We start from the raw sequence: 27404 nt of genomic DNA on the forward strand, positions 1-27404 counted from the left end.
AGACACCTGACTGACCTGACACCTGAGATTATTATACATAGACCTCCGCAGGTGCGCATTACTAAACGTATAGGAAAAGATACATAATTTACCTTTTGGTGCAAATTGGTAAAACAAAATGATTGCCCTCTTCTTCTGTATGTTCTGTTGTACAATTGTTTTACAATAGCTAGTTTTAAAAATTGCAGGTTATATGCAATGGTGGTATTCAGGCTTTAGCTAAGTGTGAAAGAGGAAAATGACTTACGTGTTGATGGCTGATGTTTTTTCAGAACTTTTAAATATACTGTAGTAGTTTGTGACCTTGCAACTTATTGGTTAAGTTATGACTTTTCTTTATTTCTCTCAATTTATTTTAAACAAACAATATGTGACAAAATCAAAAGTTCACATTCAGTTATGGTGGAAATCAATCTAATGCAATCTACTGTTTTGCTCCATCCTTCCACATGTCCAGGCCTTGTTCCATTACCCCCTCCACCCCTTTGCTACATCACTTTAAATAACATGACGAGCACCGGAGCATTGCCCCTGTGTTCTTTTTATGCGAGGCAGGGGATGAGGATTTACCCGCTGTCAGCAGTTGCTGGAGGGCAGAAGCCCCGTACTCAAATCCCAGGCTGGGATTATGATATAAAAATCAATCAATCCCCTTGTCCCAGCGCGGTGAATCAGCGGTGATGGCGTGACCTAGTTGGATAAATCTAATCTAAGCAGTGACTGACGCCACAAGGACAAAAAGGAGCTCAGTGGGGAATAACAAAATACGCTTGTTAGATAAATATTATAGAGGATAAAAAAACAAAACAGCAACTCGCTGTTTGTTTTCCTCTTTTACAATCTCTCTTTATCATATGCCCTTCTGTCTGTCTATCCCTCTCCTACTCTTCGCCCTCTGTCTATCTATTTCATTATCTCTGCTCTCTATTTGTAATTTTCTTTCATTTCTGTGTTTCCCCATTTGTGTCTTGTTGTTTTGGGGATCTGAGTTGAAATTTTCGGAGATAACATTAATATGTTTACACTTAGTGTTATTTGTCTTCTGTGGCTGGATCAAGTTTAAACTCTGTATAACTTTTGCCTATTTATTTCTTTAGGACTATATTGTCTGAACTAAGCAAGTGCAGCCTGCGGTGAGCTGCCATGCAATGTCTATGGAAAGTTGCAGCAGTCACCCTGAGCTCAGGCTGTTTGATTCCGCAGCGAAGTGCAGAAAAACTAAAAGTTGGGGATAGTTTAACTTTTGGCAGCTATAGAGAATCAGTAAACAGAGTCCTGTGACTCCTGGGACATGTTGACCTATGGTAAGAAGAATTTCTCTTCCCCTGAAATGCATAAACAAGTCTTCTGGTTAAAGAAATATGTAATTATTGGGGCGAGCTAAACTTAACCGGTACTTGATGTGTCCCCGGCATAACTAGCTAACTTTCGATGAATCTTTTGGAGTAACATTTTAGTGTGTTTATTGTATTGATACCACTTCTTCATTCTGGTGTGAAATTGTGAGGTCTAGGGCAATGGGTGTACAGTCTGTGAAAACAGGTTAATGCAGTTTTTAAGAAATGTTTCTCAGAACATTTCTTATCTTAGACTCAAAGCATCAGTGAGAAACTGTTTAACCAATACACTGTATTGCAGCTCTCTCTCTCTCTCTCTCTCTCTCTCTCTCTCTCTCTCTCTCTCTCTCTCTCTCTCTCACACACACACACACACACACACACACACACACACACACACACTAAGCAGTGTGTTTTCTGTGAGAGACTGTGAGGTCCAGCCAGATTGGCTGTTTTGGCAAGCTTTTTTTTCAGCACCATGCAGATATTTATTGTTATGTTGGCTGTGTTTATGTGTGTGTGTGTGTGTGTGTGTGTGTGTGTGTGTGTGTGTGTTGACGGAGCCATGGGGATACAATTGATCCAGGCTGCAGGAGTCCAAGAGGGAAAGACAGGAAGACAGAGGGAATGAGAGTGAAGAACACCTATCACATAGGGCTACAGCATTAAGACTTGTTTGTCCTTCCTTTCTATCAGTTGATTTTCAACAACGCTTTTGTGACTGTTTTACAAACACTTTTGTGAAATAGGACATGTTAGAGATTATCCAGTGATCTGAGGGCTAATGAACCAAAAATGAATGTGTTCAAATTCAGTTAGTCAGCCTTAATCTGTATTCAGACTTACTAAAGTCCCCAAATGTTTTAGCCAGTTGTTATTTGAACACTGTTTATTTTTTATATATTGTATATTTTATGATGTTGTAATTTTTGTATGAGATTGTTTGAGATGTATTTATGTTTTTTTACTTTTGTAATGACTTGCTTCCTGTTGCTGCCTTTTTGTCCAGGTCGCCATTGTAAATGAGAACTGGTTCTCAATTGACTTGTCTGGTTAAATAAAGGTAAAATTAAAAGAATTTAAAAAAAATCCATTTTGGTTACTCTCCGTTTTCTCTTTTATTATAATCCATAATGTATCATCTCTGGTCCTGTGTTGTCTGCTATAATGGATAATATGTGTCAGTCACCTGAGGCTGATTCATTAGCATCACCCGGTTTTTCCGTAGCATTTCAGCAAGCCATGTCCATCTGTCATTTTCTGTCAGATTCACTCAGTCCTTCATTTCCTCCTTTTTTTCTAACTCTTTTTCACGCCCAGTCTTAAAGAGAGATTACACACTCTGTTTTCTCACCTCTTAACTTTATCACAGAGTTTTTTTTTTTTTTTTTTTTTTTATCTTTCCCACCTTCAGCTCACTTTAGGAGACTCCTGGGAACATTTATCTCTTATCTGAAAGAGTCCTTATTGCTCAATTGATAACCTCTCCTCCACAGCAAAGTCTGTAAATAAAAAGTAAAAGTAAAAAGTCATGGAGACTAGTGGCCATCATAAAAACGTAGCAAAAAGAAACCTTTTTCTCTTTACTCTTTAGTGTGAAACATAACTTTAATGTGGTTTCAAAAATAATGTACTTTTATTTTATTTTTTTGCTTTCTTACAACCATATTGAATTAAAGCAACATTCATATATGATATTTCTGATACAAATGAGAGAAGTGATTCTTAAATAATTACAGCTTATTATGAACAACACTGTGATGTTACAGAACTATAGGCCAACATCTTTGCCGTTTCCTTTTTTAACCTAAGAATATCCACTTAATTGCGTTTTTCTTTATCACATTCAGTTCTGCTATTATTCCCAACATGATAACTGAACAGCACAGAGCATCAACTGTCTTCTAAACAGGTGTAGTTTAGTGTCTTGCTAAAGGGCAATTTGTCGTTAAAGGAATGGTTTTATATTTTAAGAGACAGGATTATTTGCTTTCTTGCCGACAGCTATCATACAAACATACAAACATAACGTGTTGATTTAAAATGTGTCAATCTCTGGGCTTTAGAGGTGCTAGATGGACAAGATGAGGCAGGCTGTTTCCAGTCCATGTGCTAAGCAGAGCTAACAGGCTGCTGGCTGTAGCTTTAACAGAGAGATATGAGAGTATTGATCTTCTCATCTAACTCGAGAAAAGATACGTGTATTGCCCAAAATGTCAAACTACTGCTTTAAGGGAGTATCAATCTTTCATTTTAACCACCAGTTTGGAGATTTAAAGAAGCTACGTTTTGGTCAAAAGGCTGCTTTTCTGGCTATTTCAGTTGAAGCAAACATTACAACTTTGCTATATCCACATTTTCAGTGCGTATCAGGCCCTCTGACAGTGAGAAATACAGGATTAACATAAGAAGCCCTGGACAGTCTTCAAATCTATCTTCAAATGGCACTTGAGCATGTGGGACACGTTTCAAAAATTTGACAACAAAGTGCATCTGAATGAAACCAGGAAGATAATCCTCAAGGCACTCCAAAATTGTTGAAAAACGAGGAAGAAAACATTAATGATTATATGTGGTTAAATTACCCTAAGAGCCAACATGTTTCAGCCACTGTAGGTCTTCATGAGGGCATTTAACAAATATACATTGAGTTTGTTAAATGCCCTGACAAAAACCTAGAGTGGTGGAAACATATGGCTCTTTTAACAATTCAGCCACTATAATAAAGTCTTTTTGATATTTCCTTCTTTGTTTGTTCAAATATTTTGGCGTGGTTTGCCTTCCTGTTTATTCCCCACGTTTTTCAAGAGCCCCCCCAACACATTTTGATTTATGGTTGAATACACAGAGCAACCAGTTGTCTCTCTCTCACATAACTTATATAAAAGAATATAAGATACTTAATTGTATGCAAGATTTGCCAACAGACTGTCTGGCATATAGAAAATGAGGCAAGAAAAAAGGGAAAGAAGAAGAGAAATTAAACACACAATAGAATAAGTAGGGGGTTTTCCCTTGTGGTGTATCAGTCTGACTGTAACAAACATGACAGGGTTGTCAACGTCAACAACGTTGTCGTAAGCAACAGAGTTGTCGAGCGGTGGCGTGGAGATGGACAGAGCGGTGTAGAGTGAATTGGAGATAACAGGGAGTGTGACAACTGAATTACAGCGGACGGCCCTGAGATGAGCTTTCAGCAACAGAAAAACAAGACAGATAGGCAATATGGCACACTGGGAGGCAGGCAACGAGGTAGAGAGACTGAGGGCAAATATGAGAGTCAAAGGGTGGAGGTAAAACTCAGGGAAAGAAAGGAAAGGACGACATAGAGAGAAAGAGATTAAAGTAAGTAAGAAAATGTGAAAGGAGAATACTTCACACGTAAAGATGGGGGACATTTTAACAATGAGAGAGAGAGAGACAGACAGCAAGAGAGACAACGGGCATGCAGAGAAAAGTATCAAGAATCAAAGAAAGACAGTGCAAAAGTCAAGGCATTAAATTGATAGCAAAGGAGAAAATCAGAGAAGGCATGTACACGCAAGCATTCATTTGTCTTCGCAGTGTTTTAAAAGAAACAAAACTTACACGTGGCATTTGTGAGCCCGAAGGTAACCGACTTGTCTTCGATGTTACACACGTTGCGGACGGACACCTGGCACGTGTAATCAGCAAAGTCCTTGGGTCTGAGGTTTTTAAGCTTCAGCACCTTGGTCTCACCCTAGATGGGATGAAGCAGACATACAAAACAACATCATGCCAAAATAGAAAAAAAATGATGAAATACATATATAAACATGGATCTAAGAATAAACCCAATATGACCACATTTCCATTATAACACATAACATTACATCAATGAGAAAGCTCAGGCTTTTCTAAACTGGGCTGTAATCTTGTGTAAAAGTCACTTCAATTTTTGATGAGCCGCACTGTGATAAACAGGGTCAAAGACACACTTAGATAAGCACACACGCACACACATGCACACACACAAGCGCATACTGTGTTTGTATGTCTGACCTGATTATCAACTGAAGCGTCTCAAATCTACATATAGAGTAATATGAATGATGAATTTCTAACGGCTTTCACATGGGACCATTAGGAAATTGAAAGTGATCTGATTGAAAGCTAAAACCATCCATCCTCTCCCTGACTATTCTTAAAACAATGTCACTCTTTACTCCAGTAGATTTCTTTGTGCCACTCATGTAGACATACACGCTCTCTTGGACACACAGAAGCACTCTCACATCTCTTTCAACATCACTGATCATTTTTCAGATCAAAAAGTTGTGTCTGATACTGTATAACTGTCTCTCTGCTGCAGTGGGTGATGGGCCAACATTGTCTAAGGCAGCCCCGGGAACAGCTCTGCTGGCTGGCTAATTGAACTCGAGGGGCACTGCTTTGTGGCTGACTGATTCTTTGATAAGTGGAGAAAAAGGGAGCAGTCGTGCTAATGATTGATAAAGACGAACACTTTTTGTATTTTCAAGCAGTACGTTTCACTTTTAGGATGAGTAATATGATGTGTTTGGATGAACATGACATAATATCAAATAGCGAGTTTGGCTGAGGTTGATAGACTTGACAAATCAAATGAAGAGCATAGCTGCTAATGTCACCCTAACTCTGATTTAGCATCCACACAGTGGTTAAACACTACACAGACAATGGATGTATTACACTGAATAGGACTTTTTCTAAAGTAAACTGGTCACAATCCAACCATAGTTGATGTTAATGTTGGAAAGTTGGACAAAATAAAAAATAAAAGGAAGAGAGAGATTTAGAGTGAATGAATGAATTGAGGATTGAGAGGAGAGCAGAAAGCAGGGTGTGACGTTGGCCGTGTGTGTCTGCACTGTGTTTGTGTGTACCTGAGTGTAAAGCGGTTCGTAGATGTCCACTCCGTTGTCCTTGCTCTGTTCGATGAGCATGCTCCCACGTTTCCAGATGAATCGTGCGGGAGGGTTGGAGTTGACGGTGCAGCGCAGGAACACCGTCTTCTCCTGGTAGTAACTGCCACGCACATCGCTGATGGTCTGGTGCACCGTCAGAACAGGTTTGTCAAGGTCTGCAAAACACAGCGAAAGAACAAAAGATATAAACATGAGAAGTCATGTATTGCTGCAGGAGGAGAGTGTTGGTTATTTCACACCAGAAGCGTGTTCATTAAGGCCTAATTGTGCCACACAGAAAAATAAAAAGTAAGAAAATCCCATGGTACAGTTTTATAAAAATCTAAAATTCTTCAGAGTATGCTGCTGTCGCCTTTACTGTGCAAAACATTGGCAATTTTTTGTGAGGCAGAGATGAGATTTGGTAACTAGGACACTACTGTAAATAAGGGCAAACAAGTGCTGTTTGTTGGCTGAATTGCCCACCCACACTGACCAAAAAGCGTCCAAACAGTTGCCTATTGATCATGGCTTCTAACGAGCACAAATGTCCAAACAATCTGCGATTTGCCATTTCCCTCTCTGGCTGTGATGTTCTCACACATTATTTTTTATGTATTTCTTCTGCCATTTTTATCTCTTTCCCTCCTCTTGCTTCGCTTCCCTGTGCATTTCCTTCATGGGAGTGTCATCTCCCTTTTCCTCCAGTGGATAGGATTTCAGCTGCTGTCACAAGCATGGAGGCTGCTCTCCCCTGGTTTCTGCCATCTCTCCAAAACTCACTTGCCACTTTCATTCCTCATCACCATCCCTCCCTCTCTATCCCCTCCTCCTCGCTCCTTGCCTCTATCTCTTACAGGGCAGAGTTGTGTGTGTGCGTGTGTGTGTAATCCCGATTCTTTGCAGCCCAATTGGAATGTTGCGGACTTCAAACATCATGGAAACAATTTCTGCCAACAGCAGGGTAGCCTTTTCCCCACTTTTCCTGCTTTTCTATTTTACCTCTCTCCTTCCCATGTTTCTCTTCTCTGGCCCTGTCCCTCACTTCCTTTCTCCTGTGTCAAACATGCTGCTCCATATCAAGAAGGCATGATGCAAGCTATAGAAAAGAGGTGAGCTGGTAGTGCAGCTACTATGTTCAGCAGGGTCCCACGTGGTCGAGGAAAGAGGTTGGTATTTGTATTTAACACATCTTTGATTGCGACGTTTTAGAGACACGTGTGGATAAGCATGCTTGATTTTTGAGTTTCATTGAAAAGGGCCCAGCTGTCACACCAGGGCTGTGTTACATACACATGCACATGCATGCACACACACACACAATCGCATCTGGACCTCCATCTAAGTGTGTGTGAAGCCTCAGCACAGCATCACAGCATTTTTGTAGTTTGAAGGTTAGAGCTCCGGGTAAAGACTGGCACACAAACACACAGAGGCAGCTTGAACTCGTTCAGGTGATTTTTATGACTACAGCTTTCTTTCTCAAATAAAAGGTGAGTCACAAGGGCATGGTAAGATTGTCAAATTCGTAGGATGTGATAAAACTATCTTGCACGCCTTAAAGCTAGGTACAGTGTGCAGAAACTTTGCCTGAATGTGACAGGAACGAAGCGTGAGTCAGAATGGGTATGACACTGAAGCTATCATGTGAACACTTGTGTCTACAGATGTTTCATCAAATCATCTTCACAATGGTTTAACAACAAAAAATCAAAGCTGCACAATTTGCTGAAGGGCTTTAACGTTATATTCCGATGTATTCTATGTATTTGAGAATTCTGACTGTGTTTGTTGTGATACCTGTGCTAAAAACTAAGCAATGTATAATGAATATGCAATTTCAAACAGATTAGACTTTCAATGACCAGCATAAATCGACTGAATTAAAGCAGCGTCGTTATTCAGTGCTACTGTATGTTTATTAAGAAACTGATTCGTTTTTACTGTAGAATTTCATTAAAATGTTGCTCAGATAGTAAATGTGGTTACAAGTTTATATCTCCACCTTTTAAAAAAAGATGCAAACAAAATGCATGCTATAGTCATTATTTCATTATTAAATTTGAGCTTTGTATACTGCGTCGGACCTGGCTAAGCTGCTTACACTAATGCACTGAAGCATTTTTTTGTCTCTGTTATTAGAGATTTTCTCAGTGATTCATTGCTGTGCTCTGTGAAGTGCTCACCTGTTTCCATTCCTTTCATCTCCCTGTGGACCCCCTCATTTATAAGATGATAACCACAGAACGGGACAAAAGACCCAGCAGGAAACTTAACACTGAGAAAACACCAGCCTCTATAAAAGCCAGCTCTGCCAGGAACAGGCCATCAAACCTGGGCAGCTGTCAAAGATATCTGCCTCTTGATATCTACCACATGTGCATGTGTGAAAGAGATATGGCAAAAGAGCAAGAACCTTGCTTCAATTTGTGAATATGTGTATACATACGTTTGTGTGTCCAAGACTTGCACAGGATTTCTGTATGATTTTCACAGATCATTTGCAGCGCATGGGAAAACCTAGCTGACTAATGCCCCGATACTGTGTGTGTGTGTGTGTGTGTGTGTGTGTGTCAGAGAGTGAGTGAGAGTGACTATCTGCTGTCATTCTGTCTGTTTCCTGACACTACGAATGCGATGAATGTGGAAAAAGTGGAAAAGTGACAGATTGACACAGACAGAAGCAGATACAGACAAGTAGATTCTCAAGCACATCACATAACTTTAAATGGGAAAACACTGTAGAGTCACTCAGACCACATTGTATGATCATAAACGGCATAAATAGTGTATTATTAGCAAACATTGAAAAAAATACAGTAGTTCACTCATACTGCCAGTTTTAACGCAATGTATATTTGTGCCGTGCAAAAACTAAACTAATATTAAACAAACATCCCACTGGAAGACACACAGACAAAAATTCCTCCTGCTGCCCTAATATTAAAAGATTCATGGTCATGGATAAAACGATGACGATCCCTCTACAGCCTTTTTTTTCACATGACAATTGTGTTGTTAAAGCTTTTACAATCCAAGCTCCCAGGGTGAGTCTAACTTTACTCAGTTTGGGCCCTTAAGTAAATAGAGACACAAGATGAAACTGCAAGTGTACAGAAACACAATATGAAACTTTAATGAAGCTTCTGATTTCCCCAATGTCCTGCCTTTGCAAACAGCTTATATCAGTTGCACTATGCTGCTTTTGTTAGCCACAGCTTTTAATGTACTGCACATCTAAGCCTCCAAATAACAAGCTGCACTGAAGGTCTGGCATTGTTTTCTACATAGACACCACACAGTGGTGCTGACACAAAGACATTTTAGTTCTCCCTTAGAGTGTGGCCCATAGCTTTGACAAACACATGTGGAGAAAGCCCAAAATCTAACATAAGTGAATACTGTGTGATAAAAAGTGACCCCAGCCCTCTCCAACCCAATGATATCTACTAAGAATATATAATCATTTCTGATCCCAGACACGCCATTCCATGTTTGCTCTGGTTTATATCATGTTTTAAAATCTCTTGATTTGGGTATTTAAGGGGCAGATTTGTCTTGTGACAAAAAAAAAACATCTTTTTGCTACTTTTATTTTGTGCTAAATTATCCATGACTAAAATATCCATTTAACAATGTTTGTATTGTATTTGTATTATTACAGAAATACACGGTTTCTTTTTCACTCATTAAAAAAAAACCCAGCAACTTATTCGCAGGATCTGGCCAGTAGTATTTTTCACTTATTACTGAACAGTGTGCAGCATTTTTACAGATTTTCATTTCAAGGTTTTTGTGCTTTATTGTATAGTTTATATTGAGAGAGACTGGAAGTAAGTGGAATAAAAATAATACTATTACACAATGAAAGTCCCAAACTGGGCTCAAATCAAGGTCACCTGAGTTACCTAGGTTACCTGGATCTTTGGGTGTTCATTTATCATATTGTCAAACAGCAGCTAGAAACCAGAAAACTGTAATGTCTGCTGTCATTTTAGCTCTCCAACACTAACCTTAATGGCAATCACCTCAGTTAAAATCACACTTCCGGAACATTTTTGACCTGCTTCATTTATTTATTTTTTTATAAATAAATGGGTAAACACTGTGTTTCATACAGTCTTGATCAGGCAACAAGATCCAGCTGCCTCTTAATGAAATCCCTTAATCATAAGAGATAAACACCATTGTGTATTTTCTCAGAATATAATGAAGTCTCAGTTCATCTCCATTATATACTGTAGAAAGTATATAATATAAACAGACGCAGGAAACCTCTTATGGCAGCATGTGCTACAAAATTACCAACTTGTTCGAGTTTTTCCCTAAAGGGTTTGACAGAGTGCAATTTTGGTCAGGTATTCCAATTGTTTGCTCTTGAAAATGATGTTTGTTGTTTTCATACAAACTTCAAGGCACACTAACTAGCAGAAAGAAGCACTCTTGTACATATGTTGTTTGCTTGTTATCTGAGTAATCAGATGATCAGAATTGTGATCAGAATTACAAACTCTGGCTGTCTAGTGACTACGCCGCTAGTGAATGCAATAAGAGAGAATGCATGGCAAAAGGAACCAAAAACAGCATTTTCCCGTATTAACCATCAAACCATCTTAAGAGTTTATCTGTTGATTTCATAACCCTGTTCCAAACCTCTAAACCCTGATGTGTAGATTCAATCTTGACTGACAATGTGGAAGAAAAACAATAGGCAATGATTTAATTTCACACATAGTTGTTTGTATGTACAGCATCTTTCATAGACTCCCGGTATTATGACTGCATGCCATCGGTTGTTCAAAATCACTTCAAAAATTGCTCCAAAAATAACCAGAGCAACCATGGCGAGGATGGAAACAGAGATTTACTCAGAAGCAATCCATCTGAGCGGTCAGGGTTGACCGAGTGTGTTTTTGTAACAAGTTGACCTCTGCTGGGTGCTTTCCCCTGCAGGAGGACACCCTGGTCTCCAAATCCTCTTTGATTTCCAATAACATGTCCTGTACTCTAATAGCTCTCTACGAGTAGACGGCCATTAGGGGACCAAAGAGAAGATGACAGGTTAAATTGAGTGTGAGCGTGCAATGGAGGAGAATAAGGTGTGGTGTGCCGTGTGTGTGGATGGTTGGGTGAGGAGTGTGTGAGTAAAGATTGCTTTGTTTCGTAAATTCTGATGCTAAGCAGGTATCATGTTTACCATGTTTATTAATCTAGGATGTTAGCCTGCTAACATTTGCCAATTGGCACATACCACAAAGTACAGCTGAGGCAGATGAGAATGTCATTTGTTTTGCAAGTACTTGATCATAAACCAAAATATTGGACAAATTGTGATTTTGACCTGATAATGGCATTAGATGAAAAGTCAGAAGATCACCAAAGTTATTACATTTCATCCTGAGGGGAACATGAAGGCATGAGCCAAAATCCATGACAAATCCAGACTTTAGGTCGAGCCACCAATGATCTCAAGACCACTTTCATTCATCATCCATTGTCAGTGACTGACTTTAAATAATAACATGTACAAATCTATCCAAAGCACCTATATTTCTTCACTGCTAGATTAGAATTGTACCATCAGTCTATAGGATATATAGATATGTAAGTATGCAGCTACTATATTGATATTATCAGCATGTTTGAACAGGGATGGTCAAAAACAACAGCTTACTGATGTTGAATAAATGAGTAAAATGCATTAAAGATAAATCCAGCTTTTTTTTAAAAGGAATTGTTTTCTGATGGACAGTGTGGAAATAATAAGAAATCGTGCATAAAAGCCAAAAAGCCCCCAAATTATTGAGCTCCTCATTTAGAAACTAAGAAGCTAGAAATCTGTTTCTATAAACAACAAGTCCAAACATATTTCATGTCTGCAGTAATAAGCGATCATCACACCAACTACAGAAAAAAACAACCAACTCTTTCAAAATCTGCTTTTTCTTGCGCGCACACACACACACGCACGCACACACACACACACACAAACACACACACACACACGTGCGTGCACAAAGCCACACGCACAGAGAGAACAGCATGTGCATACAGAGAGGCACAAACAGAAGCAGACTTTCCGTTTGATCCAGATCGCGTCTCGTCAATTATTCAGCATTCTGCTCATAGACATCGCCTTAAAGAGGACATAAAACATGCACGAGGCCCACATTTGGAAATAACGAGAACATTGCCTGTATTTAACATGCAATGTTGAGAAGTAAAGATTGATTTAGGCAGATTTTCTCTGCCTAAATCTGCTCTGTTTTTTAAGTATAATATATATTTATATTTTTTAGCTTTTTTTTTTGCATTTTGAACCCCTGCTAATCATAGGTGTGTTTCTGTCTTTCTTTATTGATGTTAGAAATTAGCCCAAAACAAATGATGAAAGAGAAGAGGATATATGGAACTGAAGTGAGACTTTCCCAGCATTGTTAATATATTTGGATTTAATCAGAGGAATTTGATCTACAATACATTTTTGTTGTTAAGAACAGCAAAAAAATCCCATCAGTTGCTTGATTGTAGAATTGAAAAACCATCCTGAGCATATGACTCTTTATTTTGAATGCATTGTCCTTTAACTTCCTTGACAATTACAAACAATATGAAGATCATTCCAGCTATGAATACACAGTCGCATTTTGTGTTACACCCTGCATTGTTAGGTTCAACAGCAAGACACAGCAGCCCGTGTTAAGAAGAATTACACAGTGAGTCTTCCCATAAACTCACACTCGTGAATTTGCTGAAAATGGCGCATTTCCGTTGAGCCAGCGCATTATGTACAAGCCTTAATTATGCTTTTGTCAGCAAAGAGCCTGGGAAAAGGTATTAAACATTCATGATGGTGTGACTCTATTATTTTAGGCCATAAAAAGACTAATTTGGGCATGGTTATTTACCCTGAGTGTGACAGTGTAGCTGCACAGCGGCGGTGACAGCAAAGAGGGTGTTAAGGGACAAAGAGGCATAGTTCACTCGCTCAGCCTCTAGGCTAAAATAACACACAAACACCAAAACACACATGAAAAACTTGCACTCTGTTATGCAATAACATGGGCACACACATCCAGACATGCAGATACCTACACTCAAGTATGCACTCACTGACAAATACAAACAACACACTCCTCAGGTTCAAAATAACACATGAATCTCAGTTCCCTAGCTGCAGCCCCCGGGTGCAAAAACAAGAAAGTCCTTCCGTGTCCCTGTAAGTGCCTTCTGAAGTGATCTATGGGGAGCAGAGTGGATAAAAGATGCCCTTCTTACTTCTTCTGTGGTCATACGAATGCCTAGGTCACGGGGTAACAGCTGGGATCCACGCATCAGTCTGAACACTGTTTTGATGCCAGATTTAAGAAACCCAACATGATGACATCAAGAGTCATGGGTAAGCTGCCCCTTAAAGGTGGCAAAAAAGCACAGTTTATTTTACACTTATGTCAGTGCTCACTCTCTCACACTCTCTCTCACACACACACACACACACACACACACACACCGATGTGGAGGCACAACCAGGCGACACACGTCCAATGCCCAACCCCTTGGCTTGCTGTGTATTCAATTAGCTTTGTGGCATGCAGGGCACTGTGGACCACAGCAAAAGAACATATTGAAAACACAACTAGATACAGTGGAATAGGCTTTTGCTGCTCTTAGAATAATCTTGAGAATGATATTAAAACAACTAGACCACTTTTGTGGATTCCTGCTCAGATATTGAAGTGGATTCTGGCACAACTTCATATTCATTGTCTGCTGGTTAACAAGCGACGGTGCATAAATGAACAAGAGCTTGGTAAATCCCAAGAGAGCAACTGACTGGAAAACACAGAATGCACCAATCTGATTACCGGCCTCAGTGAGAAGTTTTGATTTGTTTTCTTTTAGTAGCCAATGTGAATTTTACAAGCAGTGCTCTTGTGGTATTTTCTTACCAGAGCCATACGCTGGCTGTACAAAGTTGTGGGGGTCACTGTAAAGTAGAGGGCAAGGACAGGAGCTGCAACTCTCACGTACCCAGTTAGTGGGCTTGTAGTTTGTCTACATCCCATGCGCCTAAATGAAACCATCCATTTACTAATCCTCCATCATTTATATCCATTATCTAATTTTCCACTTAGTGAGTTTGTGTCTCAAACGCATTTATAATGTATATCGTTTTAGATCTGTTTGCCAGATCTCATGTCATGTCACACTGTAAATGTACCAGTGTTAGCCAAGATGTTAAATTAGGAAGACTGTTTCTAGAGGAGTATATAAGTCAAAAGTGAAATTTGAAACATTGTATATAAAAAAAATCCCCTCAACTGCACTGAGGAAAATGTTAGCAAAATAATATTTTGTTGTGAAACGGTAAAATTCCAGCCAATCCATGTATCATGACACTGTGATGATTGTAAAACATAATAACTGGTTAGTGGAGGTCAGTGGACATCACCTACATAGTTTGTGGACACAAATACTATTAAAGTTGTTCTAATAAAAAGAGACACCACCGTTACACATGTGGTAATACTGGGCAGCAACCTTTGCTATAAATATAACTCAATGACCAATACTGTCATCCTTTCACAATTAGAGCTTCAAGACCTTGACCAACAGTATTACCCACTTTAATATATCTTTACCATCTCATAATCAGAAGGTCAAAGGTTTAGCGGCTCTCAGCGGCAGCTAATAACAAATCTGACCAAAATGCCCTCGAGCACAACACTGTTAACCCAGCTGCTTACTCAATAATTATCGAACAGCTTCAGTTAAACACTTGAATTTTTTGGAAAGCAGAGCTAAAGCTGTATTAACTTAAAAAAATAAATCACATATTTCGCTTTTATGCTACTCTAAAAAACAATAAATAGAGTAGATCATGTTTTAGGAGAAATCAGAGGTCATGTTATACAATATTTGAAACCTGAGTAGTCCAGTTGTCACCTCATTAACCATTAGGGAGGTGGAATTGGTAGAGATGTTGTTGGCCTATACTGAAGCAACATTAACCATTTATGTATTCTGCACATAAGGGGATTTAACACATGGCCTTTCTGAAGTTTGAGTTTTTCAATGTAATGCAATATTATGAGGTCAGCAGCGGATGCTTGTGTCAGAGTACAATTCAATTTACTTGACAAAAACCTGTGAAATACTATATATAAATTGGTGCAATATACAACAAGGACACTCATAGCTGGATGAGTAAATAAACAAATATGATTCAATTTGATGAAACGATGACATTAAAAGCTACTGAAACACCCATCACAACTCACAGCCACATGCACACCCACCCACACCAGTATGATCTTTTGTATGTCCAGATCAGTGACGTGCGCTGAGGTTCGTGGCTGGTGAGGCACTGACACTACATAAGTCAGATTTACAAATATATGAACCCAATAGAGTAGCTTAAATCACCATTCAATTGGCAGCTTGCACATTGACTACTGGTTGTTTTTCATATTTCATATCAGCATTCTTTACACACACATAGGTAAGGTACATATTTGATTCCACAGGGAGCGTGTGCGCCGTGGTGTGCGCCGCGGTCTGCCCCACCGGGAGCGTTTCAGAATCGTGAGATTCCGTGATAATCTGTGTAACAACCACGGATGTATAAAGAGAACAAAAAACACATAAAAGGTTACTTTACCTTGTTTTTTGAGACCTTTTTAAGCTTGGATATATAGTCTTACATTCTTGTGGTCAAAGCAAATTATAAGAAGAAGAAGAAGAGAAGTGTAGAAGAAGAGCAACGACAGAACAAGCATAAACCCGACCTGTGGGCTCTCGCACGCCCTCTTCTTTGAGGCAGAGGTACTGTTTGCCCCTCTGTGCTTTTTCACTGCAGTTTAATGTCAGATCAGCAACACTAAATATGTTCTACACAGACGTGAAATACACTACCTATTCTATGTGAAGAAAGGACATATAATAAAAGTGTCTACAGATATTACAGTGGTGACAAACAATGAGAAAGCAAAAGGCACGCGCTCAACCCAGTTAGTGAGGGATTCACAGTCTGAGGTGAGGCACAGCTCGTTGCTGCCTTACCTCACGTGTCTCCTCTGTTTAGAGGATTCATTGATTTTGATTATAAAAATGCTTGAAATGATTGGAATCATACAGAAATGACATTTATAGCACAGATCAGTAGAGACATATTAATATTTATTTTATTTTAGCATTATTTGTTTTTTACTTTTCATGATGACAGGTGAGGCTCTGCCGACAACGCTCTGCCTCATCTCTGCCTCACCTGCCTCCCCTGACCGCATGTCCCTGGTCCAGTTCTATTGTTCACGCTCTTATATTTGTACATGTCTAAGAGCGAACTCTCTCTCCTCAGTCCTGATTCTCCTGGACCTATCTGCGGCGTTTGACACGGTGAACCACCAGATCCTCCTCTCCACCCCCGAGGGAATGGGCGTCTCAGGCTCTGCACTCTCCCTGTTTGCATCCTACCTGACAGGTCAATCTTACCAGGTGACCTGGAGGGGGGGCCATGTCGGAACCACGCATGCTGACTACGGGGGTTCCGCAAGGTTCAGTCCTGGGCCCCCTTCTCTTCTCGCTCTACACAACATCTCTGGGTTCTGTTATTCGCTCGCATGACTTCTCATACCAATGTTATGCTGACGATACCCAGCTGGTCTTGTCATTTCCCCCCCGGCGACACCCAAGTGGAGACGCGCCTCGCTGTGTGTTTGGCTGACATCTCGAAGTGGATGGCGACACACCACATGAAGCTCAACCTGGACAAAACCGAGCTACTGTTGCCCGCACCGAGACTTGTCCATCACCATTGATGATACCGTGGTGACGCCAACTCGGACTCCGAGGAACCTGGGTGTGACCCTGGATGATCAACTGTCGTTCTCAGTAAACATTGCATCGGTTACACGCTCCGGCAGACTCCTGCTCTACAACATCAGGAGGATTCGTCCCTTCCTGACTGACGAGACGGCGCAGGTTCTCATCCAGGCTCTTGTCATCTCCCGCCTGGACTACTGCAACTCTCTACTCGCTGGAGCCCCGGCGTCGGCCATCAGACCTCTGGAGCTTGTCCAGAAAGCTGCAGCTCGTCTGGTATTCAATCACCCCAAGTTCACCCACACAACTTCCTTTCTCCGTTCTCTACACTGACTCCCTGAAAGAGCGTGCATCCAGTTTAAGACTCTGGTGCTAGCCTACAGGGCAGTGAAAGGAACAGCTCCTTCCTATCTCCAAGCCATGGTCAAGCCCTACACCCCCGCCCGACTACTTCGCTCTGCTGCCTCGGGGCGATTAGTTGCCCCGTCGCTCAGAGGTCCCTGCAGGCGATCGACCCGGTCACAGCTTTTTTCTGTCCTGGTTCCACAGTGGTGGAATGAACTCCCCACTGACGTCAGGACAGCAGTCGCTGCCCATCTTGCGGCGCAGGCTGAAAACTCACCTCTTCAAGAAGTACTACCCTGAGCCTTCCACTTAGCAACCAAACCAAAATTCTTGGTTTGGTTCAATACGATACAGTGGTGCCACGGTTCGGTACGTTTTCAATACAGCAAAAAAAGCAGAAATGCCAAATCCTCACTGGTGAGACTCTCAAGGAGGCGTGTCTGAAGAACATGGCTCTCTGTTTGGCCTTTTGTTTTCTTTAACAAAGCAGGAACTATGGTCTGGCGAAATGGGTTTGTGAATGAGTAGTGTCACAGGGCTCAATAACATTAAGCATGTTCATACAGCATGAGTTTTCCACTCCAGAGTAGGGTCTCATATCCGCGGCTATAAATATACCTTTAGCCCTGTTTGAAAGGGCAGGGAATAGCTACCTAAACGTTGCGAGGATAGTTTGTAGCGCATGTGCTGCTGTTGGTTTTCTGGTAAGCTAGTTTAGCATAGCGTGCCTCTCCCAGAACAAACGTGGCGCACCAGAGTACAATGCTTTTTTTCCGTGGTGGGAGTGTCAGACAGCACGTTGTCTGTTACGTTGGGTGGTTTGCCTTGTTGAGCGCATTATATTTCCCACAATTAAAGCTTCTGCATTTTCCAAATGTAATAGTATTAGCCTCTTACCGAACGGTTCAACGCGAATACGTGTTGTTACACCCCTATTTGTTACATATACTACGAGTCAAGAACTTTGTTTGTCCAACCAGGTAAGAGCACAATTACAAAAGAAAGAGTTTTGACCAGACAGAAACGACAAAGACCCTCTTTTGCAAAAACCAAACCCATGAAGAATCTACTCTAAGCCAAAAAAAGCTTAGAGTAGAGTTGGTGGTCTGAAAGCTTTTCAGACCAACAGCAGTCCTCCAAGTGTTACTTTTGAAACTGTCCAGAGGGCATGGCCAACGCTCTGGGAGAGAATGACCCAACCTGCCTGTGGCTGTGGTGGTTTTTGGCTTCTCTCCAGACTGATTTGTGTGGAACTCACCACCACCAGCTCTGCCTGGACTCACAAAGTGCTGAGCGAGCTCACTTTTAACAAAATGTAACACTTTGGATTTGTGGTAGCGCACAAACTGCATACCCTTTCAGATTTTTGCTTGTTTTATTTTCTGGTTTATTTCCAGCTTTCTTTACATTTATATCTGTTTGTGTGTCTTCCAGTTTTTCTGTCCTTCCCCATGTTTTTCTACAGAAACTGAGATTTTTTTCAGACTGGAGCTCTTGCAGAAGTTTTACAGGCTTTTTTTGAACAGATTTGAAGTGAGGGAGTAAAAGTGCAGTGTCATTCATTTCAGTTTGGACTAAGGTTAAAGGCTTTATTTTATTTGTTTCTGTGTTTGCACCAAAAAACATTACTACAGTATACAGAAGAATATGTTAGTTAGTTTACTTTAAAAAGGCATGTTGTGTTTTCAGTAGATTATCACATTCAGTACAGTAATATTAATGTGTGTAGGTGCAGTTTACAACATGTAGCGCAGGTGTATTAAGTGAAGTGCTTTACAATGCTATAAACTAAGACCAGTGAGAATCCATTTCACAGACAACTCACTATACATTATTGTCATTTCTCTTATTTCTCAGGCTCTGCTAACTCAGAATCCCATCAATATTTCAACTCCTCTCCTTCCCAAGCTGGATCTTTCCTCAGACTGAGAGCGAAAACTCTTGCTTGCAACTGATAAAAAAAAGATCTGGGCTAAATAATTGCTTCCTCAGGTGACATTGATTTATTTAATTAGATTTATCTGTTGACAAGTTTCCTCGCTTTCTTTCCCCTCTTCACTTCTAGTAGATGATGTACAAAGGCAGTCACATAAGGAAAAACATTGACATATCAGCTAAACTTTCTTTGTTCTTGTAATATTTTTCTACATGTTTCTAATCTTGGATCTTTTATATGTTTCATGGCCGTGTAATCCTCTAGTCTCTGCCCCTCTGTCTCCATCCTCATCCTATTTCAATTTTTCTATCTGCCGATACACAGGCTGTGAGCCTGCCCGGAGGCACCTCCCATACTTTATAACACTGCCTTCATTACGCAGCCCGCTGCAGCTGGCCATAAATGAAAAACTAGAGATGTGGTAGGAGGGAAGTAAAGGAAAGGAATGGGTCAAATCCACAGTCAATCGTGAAAGAGATAGTAAGGGTAGAGATGGAGCAAGAAGACAGAGAGAGTGAGCATGAGAGTAAGCTGAAGGTACAGTATTCAGAGACACATCGAAAAGGGAAATAAGTGAGGAAGAGCACAGCCATAAAATCTAACTTGGAAGTTATTGGAGACTGGCTGGATAAAAAATACCACCGCAATAAAATAATATTACAATTGGTCTGGCCATATGGCATTGATGAATACGGATGCTGCCCAGTGGGGTCTTTGTCTAGGGGGAAGTCGCTAATTTGAACAGCCATCCTATCTCTGAGGGCGGTAAAAAATATTAAAGGAAATAAAATGAAAGGTTCACCCTCAGTTGTTTAGTTTATAGATCCACATTTCCATTTCATAGCAGGTTATAGGTGTCACAGAGAAGTCCCACTTGCTACTATAAGAATAGCTACCAGCGGGGGAGTTAGCTATATATGCAGGATTTATTGTTAATTTCCCTAAAATGAACTACAACCCCTGAGTAGAAATAGACTCGCTGCAGCTTTAAACAAATATAATGCATGACAAGAATCAAACCTTTTATCATCCTTGCTACTGAAATTATAGCTTATTTTACCCTCATTCCACTCCAACACATCATCAATAATTGCCCGGAGGGGCCATGGGAGCAGATACAAATTGATGACACTTGAGTGAAAAGTGACTAGCTGAAATTCGGACAAGCTTTACTGACTGGATGATATTGAAAAAAAATAGCTGGATGTCTGAATTACTGCAACATCATGGAAAAGCCATACTATAACATTTGAATTGGAGTTAATGAAGGCCATCAGCAAACCGTGAGGTAATTTCATTGACAGGGGAAGTAAGTGAATTGAAAAATATTCTCTTAATGCCGCTCAACAAAGAAGGGTACAACCTCTGCAGAGATGATGGAAGTGAACAAATTATGTTGAAAGAAAACAATCAGTAATCGGTTTGATTCAAATGAATTGGCACTGTTGTTGTTATACCAAGCCTATAATAAAAATTCAGATGTGTAATGTTTACAATCTACAGCTGATCCTCAAATAGCACATACTAAAATGTAAAATGTCTCCACTCGTACACGTCTTCCTTTCACTTCCCTTGTTGCCAGCACCAGAGTAAACCCACCATAAGCCACTTGATTTATGCCTCATTCCAGTGTAATGGTTATATTCCCTGAAAAAATATCAGTCTGTACTACAAGGGCCTGTGGTCAGGTCAAGATAATTCCAAGCCGACACTGCATGGTGTAACCTTCATAGAGAAGAGAGAGTCAATAAATAAGGGATTGAAAAAAACACAGCTGAAGAGAGAGAGAGAGAGAAAAGAAAAACACTTTAGATAACTTAAGATAAAGCTGACCAAATGATGAGGACAAGTGGAGTGGTCTTATCTCCTCATGGTCTACAGGACAGCTTATAGCCAAACCACACTCCCACCTTCTCTCTGTGTGTGTGTGTGTGTGTGTGTGTGTGTGTGTGTGTGTGTGTGTGTGTTTATGTGTGCACTCTCTGTGTGCCTAGTATGATGGTCTTGCTACTAAATGCTTCAATCCCTTTCAGGTGACACAAATTCAGTACAGATAATTTATGAGCCAAATAAAAGGAAAGATAGATTTTAGTATATATGAAAAAAGAAAATCCAAGATTCCAATAATGTTCTTAGTGGATTTAATACATTTACAAATGTATGTCTGTCAGAATATCTCCTCCTCATATATTCTTTTATATCCCCGTCTCTCTCTATCAATGTCTGACGGTCAGCCTTTTTGATCGGTAAAACAGTTTTCTTATCGTGTCCCCACTGAGCAAAATTATATAAAAGCCTTACCTTACTTGACTATGTATGAGACATTGGCAAATTGCCATAAAAAATCCACACTTCCTGGCCAATTTGAATGTCTAAAACTCTGGTGTGATGGATTCAACATCATAATGGCTCGCAATTTTTTTTTTTTTTTTTATCTAGCTGCAACAATGCTTTACATTTCACTGTGTTGCTGGCCTTTCTGTCCTTTCTCTTCTCCTCTTTACTAATACAGCCTCCCTTCCTTTCCTCTTCCCAATCTCTCTTTCCACCTTCCTTACTCGCTGTTTTACCTCTCTCCGACTTCACACTGTACCTTTTGTCTTTGTCAAACATACTTTATGTTTAACAAATCCTTCAAACAGCTCTGCTTTTAAAGGGGTTAGCCATGATGTATCACCTCAGTGGGGAGGGTTGGGGACACAGGTGACCCCAAACTGTCATGGAAACCCATGTCACATGTTATCAGTGATTCACCACACACTCAACCACTCACTGGGAACTCTGGGTAAGGAAACTGTAAGGACATTGCAGTGGGAAGCACACAGTGTTGTCTGCGCATGCATATACACACAGTCACTTAAACTCATTCTATCAAAACCTCATCATTTTACACATTTACATTGGGAGGCAGATACACAGACACACAGATACACGCACGCACGCACGAACGCACGCACACACGCACACACACACACACACACACACACACACACACACACACACACACACATACTGTAGGTCACCCATATAATATACTTACAAAGCAACCACCTTGCCTCTGTTCTAACTCTAAGGGTGCAGTCCCATGGAGTTGGCTTTGTGGATGGGTAGATTTTGACATGAATCTCCAAGGTATTTCAGGAAAAAAACATACTTTGTGAGTTGATCCACTTGTAAGCCTGCTCCACAAAAGGAGGCCCCAAGATGATGGGGGAAAATATAGCTATCACACAGCAATGATTGGACAAAAGGGAAACCTCTATGGGAAAGGCTTCTTTCAGGGTATGAAATGTAGCTTTGTGTGTCATTGATGGTATCACATATACTAACTGTTTTTTGTTTGAAAATAAAGAACATTGACCCCAATGAGATTATGTGACTCTAGTTCAGGGTTTCCGCAACAGTGGAAATTGAATGCGCTTATGATCGTGGATGGTATTTTTTGAAGCGTAAAGCAGGAAAATTCACAGACTGTGATTGCAATTCCTTAAGTGCTATTAAGAGAGGCCATCAGAGCGATCTAAATGGTATCTAAAACGTGTATCTGTTAGATACTGCTGTGTCAAAGCAATCTGACACAACTAGATGGTGCCTGATATTTGGAAAAATGAAGCTCCATTGTGACAGTGTAATTGTAACATGTCATATTAAGCATATGTCTGGGAAGTAATGGCAGGCTGATTGTGGTCTGTGCTCATCACCTCCATCTGCTCATCCATCTGTCTTCACAAATACAGCTTATGTGCAAGCAAACTATGAAACTTTTCAAGTCGCACTAATTGGGGACCTTTGATATGGCTCTGTTAAAATGGCCTAATTAATTATGTGATACAATGGTGATTGTCTACAGTCTAAATTCACATCAACATTAGCCATTGTAGTGGCCCCTCTTTATAAATGCCTACTCCACTAAACATGCACTGCTTATATGGATACCTCTACAGTAGTAACATCACATAGGTTCAATGGGATGGCCCTCTAATACAGCTTCTAGACACTTGACAAGTGAATGTTTTTGTGTATGCAGTACAATGACCAGTGGAACCAATGTTATCTCGTGTGACACTTTCACCCAGGAGCTGACGCAAACCTTAATAATCTTAATGGGAGATAGTGATATTGTTAACACTTTATGTCAGGCAGTTTATTGAGGAAATGGCACCAAGCTAATTACAACAGTGTCTGCATGCCTGTCATGGGCTGACTTTAAGCTGCTCACACCCGCCCTGTCAGAGGGGAATCAATACAGTTCAATACACAAGAGTTATATATAACCATGGCTGAAGTACAATAAAAGGTATCTTAAAGCAGCTGTCAATATTTAAATCTCTAAAACTATGAAAACGTATGGCCATCTGCTGCTTTCAAAATGGTGTTAACGATTCAAGCTGAAAATGTCGTTTTGGATGATTTGAACCATTAACTCCTCCCCAAGATAAATAAAACCAACAGCACACAAGTCAGAAAACACCTGCCAGGTGTGGTGGCTGCACACTTGGTACTTCTCATCCTACCTATTCCTCACTGAAGCCCTGTGTGACTTACTGCTATATAATTGTCCCAGCTGTATGGTCCTCCAGGGAAACCAAATGACCTCTCACAATAGAGAGAGACTAGGGCTAGAGCAGGAGAGAGGACATTATTCCTGCATAATGGACTAAGTAATTGGTTCAGAGCAACAGCGCTGATGTTTAAGGTACGGCGACAGATGTTAGATACACTCTGGGTCAATGGGAGGACATTTTTCTCGATGCTTGTTCATTTGAAGCACTTCACCTGGCTGACCAATTCTTTAAAATTACTGTGAGGACTTTTCATCTGGTTATAAAAGAATCTCAATTTGATACTGATGACTAAATATCCTACATAAGTTAACGAGACTATGAGCGAGGAGATCGGTCATTTCTATACAGTCTTTCTTAATGCGTGTAATCGGTGCCACTGGGTCGGATGCAACGCAAAATCAGATGAAATCCTGCAGGTTCACCAGAAACTTCTTTAGCTCAGCAGGGGCCTCTGACAGCGACCAGCCTGCCATGGACACACCCAGATCCGGCTTCACTGCCGCCATCAACCTGCAGTCAGAAGCTCCAGCGGAAGGAGGAGAGTCCAGTAGCAGAGCTTCGCCTTGTGTTCCACTTGGAGCCAACACAGACATCACTCTTCTGGAGGCCCAGACTGGATTACATGAAAAAAACAGAACTACAACTGAGTTGGGCAGACTATCAAAACCTGCTACAGTAAAATGAGAGGTCTTCTAAAGGGACCCTGCTACTCGGAATCAGTACAGTTTTTGACCAGTTCATTGTTTGATAAATGTGAAACTAACATTTATGAAGATCAGCACTTCAATTTAAGCTACAAACTTCATGTATCTTGCACACTTGCACAAACATTGGCACTGCCTCCTATGTTATTCAGTCCAGTATAGAAAGTGAGGTAGAAATCCACTGTTTAGCAAGGAGCTTAATGGGCTGACTTAAACTGTTTGTTGCAGTTGAAGAGAATCCAGCCCATTTTGGGAGATTAGAGAAGCCTCCATGGAAACGAAGTTGAAATCGACAGAGTACCTTTAAAGGTTTGACCTATAACAGCCCCATTATGCAAATCAGTGTAATTTGTAAGCATAGCTTTATGTGGGTAGCAGGTTTTATGATAACCACATTACGCTGTAAGAATTAGTGCCTTTAAAAGATTAAAAATTCTGACCTGTCATTATATCACACCTATCAGACAAATTACTGTGTTTTTGAATACTGGCCATGAAAAAAATGCCTAATTTCATATAAAAAGAAGTGTGATGCGTCGGGTATCATCGGATTTGACGCATAGTAAAACCTGCTTTCCCTTATGTGGTATCATTACTGATGATGAATAATACAAATTTTAAAAATTAAAAAGCATTGCAAATAGAAGGTACAATATGTGCAGCATAATGGCTGAGGACTTCTCACATTGGCTACCGCTGTATGAATGTTTCTAAAGACTGAAGGTGGTTTTATTATCTGTGTGAGAGCTTCCTCTTTCACAGACATCTTCCCTGTTGAATATTCTACAACACAAGCATTTAGAACTTATAGTAAAATAACTTCACTCTTTTTTTTTTTGGATGTAACAAACTGTAACATGACAAACATCCTAGTACTAATGTGATACAATGAGCAAACCACACACGATCAACCTTGTGAGGTTCTAAAGAGCAGAGAGGATTTAAAAAAATGATTCTCTTCTCTTTGCTGATCAAAAGATGTGTGGGATTCATTTAAGTGCTTTTCGCTGTTTAGTTTGATCCATATTCTCTTGGACACAGAGAAGCCATTATCTGCAGACGTGGTTTCCTTGATGTCTCAATATGTTCCTGCGTCAAGGTGACACCAACTGACTTGTCAGAAGATGCACATGTCAGATAGTAAAAGATGCTTTTTGCTTGAAGTCAAAGTCTCTCTCTCTCTCTCTCTCTCTCTCTCTCTCTGTACACACATGTGCATGGCAGCAGAAGAAAATAATTAGGCCAGGGTGGCTGTCTGAAGCATAAATATCCATTAGTAGCAGAGCTTATACATTACATGCTGTCTTTAGAAAGGTAACTGGGGACTGATGAGTAGGGCAAAGAGAAACCACAGATCTCAAGAGGAACACACTCCTCTTTCACCTACACTGTATTTACAGCACTGTTAGCTAGCATAGAGGACCACTAGCAGTGTCCATACATGTTAGCATGCATCAAGAACAAATGGAAGTATTCAAATATTTGTTTTTAAAAGGATGCCTTCCCTTTTCAAGACTCACCAGTTTCTACTTATGGAACCTCCACACCTGCTAACAATTACCAAGAAGGACTGAATTAGGGTGCATTTTTGAGGGCGCTAAGCTGAAATTCTGTTCATTAACAATTTATCAGCTACATATTAACACTGATGATTACAACATTGTACACAAAAAACTGCAAACTGCAAAGTGATGCTTTCCCTCACTGGTTAATCTTATAACTTTACACAACACTGTGGAATTTGTGCTAATCTGTATTTTGATGTTAACTGATGAAAACAGAAAAAAACATCCTGGCTTTTTAAGACAAATCCCTGAAAACATTTTAAATGAATCATATTGAATAAATTTAATTCTATGTTTAAACAGCATTCTGGTCAACATGTCACATGCATTAATAACAGAGCAAATTCATTAAAATTAAATTTGTTTAAATTCACAATCCGTAATTTGTTGTTATACTGTAATGTCAGTAGTGTGACTACATACATTATGTGTAATCCATCTTTTCTCATCAATTAACCCAACACCTTGCAATCCAATCTACCCACACAGTGTAAATGTGTAACGGCATGCACACATAAACAGTGCAAAACAAAATGGAAAAGATATTCTTATTATAAACGCACCCAGGAGAGGGCTGCCTTTGCCTTCTGAGGACTGAAAATAACTCCAAGGTCAGTGAGCTTCCATTAGGGATTCATACCATAGCAAACTGCTAATTAATTAGGCCTAATGTGAGACAATGGTCGGATTGTTGGCTTGCTCCCTTGGAGATACAATGCAATGCACTGCTGGTCTTTTGGAGGCTATTTCAGATCAAATGAAAGCCTGTTTTTTGCCTTAATTTAGCCGCCAAGCTTTGTCAACTCTGTATGCTTCTTCAGCAATGCTCTAAGACACGCGGCCAGCTAAGACACATGACCACTGAGCAGCTTTTCTGAAGAGCTTTTCTGAAGTGCCTCACACTGATGTCTGATAAGAAAAGGTGCTGTTGTATAACAAACGTGTTGACACTGGCATTAGAAGCTAAGTCGCAATACCATGGCTGTAACAATGGTGTTGACATTTTGCTTTATAGGCTACTGTCATATTCTCAGGTGAAGAACGGATTCTTGGGAAATGAAAGAATTCCCTCATTAACAAGACACATCTGCAGCAGACATAAAATGTCTTGTATGACAACAGAACAAAGACTGGAATCTAGCACAGCTGGTGAAGAGAAGTGTGATGTGTGATCATTACACAGATGCCATTTGACAGCTGGTCCATTAAAAGGACCATAGCAAT

The 27404-nt window shown here is 40.2% G+C and overlaps 1 protein-coding gene across 2 annotated transcripts in view; it reads right to left on the reverse strand.

Moving 5' to 3' along the window:
• Positions 1-27404, reverse strand: part of LOC137887319 (MAM domain-containing glycosylphosphatidylinositol anchor protein 1) — a 167810-nt gene that overhangs the window by 60164 nt on the left and 80242 nt on the right. For both annotated transcript variants that reach the window (XM_068730194.1, XM_068730193.1), the window contains exons 5-6: positions 6224-6420; positions 4926-5058 (exon numbers count right to left, since the gene is read on the reverse strand). In XM_068730194.1, coding sequence (XP_068586295.1) covers positions 4926-5058; positions 6224-6420 — 330 coding nt within the window. The remainder of the gene's footprint in view (positions 1-4925; positions 5059-6223; positions 6421-27404) is intronic.

This window comes from Cebidichthys violaceus, unplaced genomic scaffold (genome assembly GCF_023349555.1).
Source record: "Cebidichthys violaceus isolate CVI_PGR_0920_01 unplaced genomic scaffold, fCebVio1.0.p SCAF_5, whole genome shotgun sequence".
Lineage (NCBI taxonomy): Eukaryota > Metazoa > Chordata > Actinopteri > Perciformes > Stichaeidae > Cebidichthys > Cebidichthys violaceus.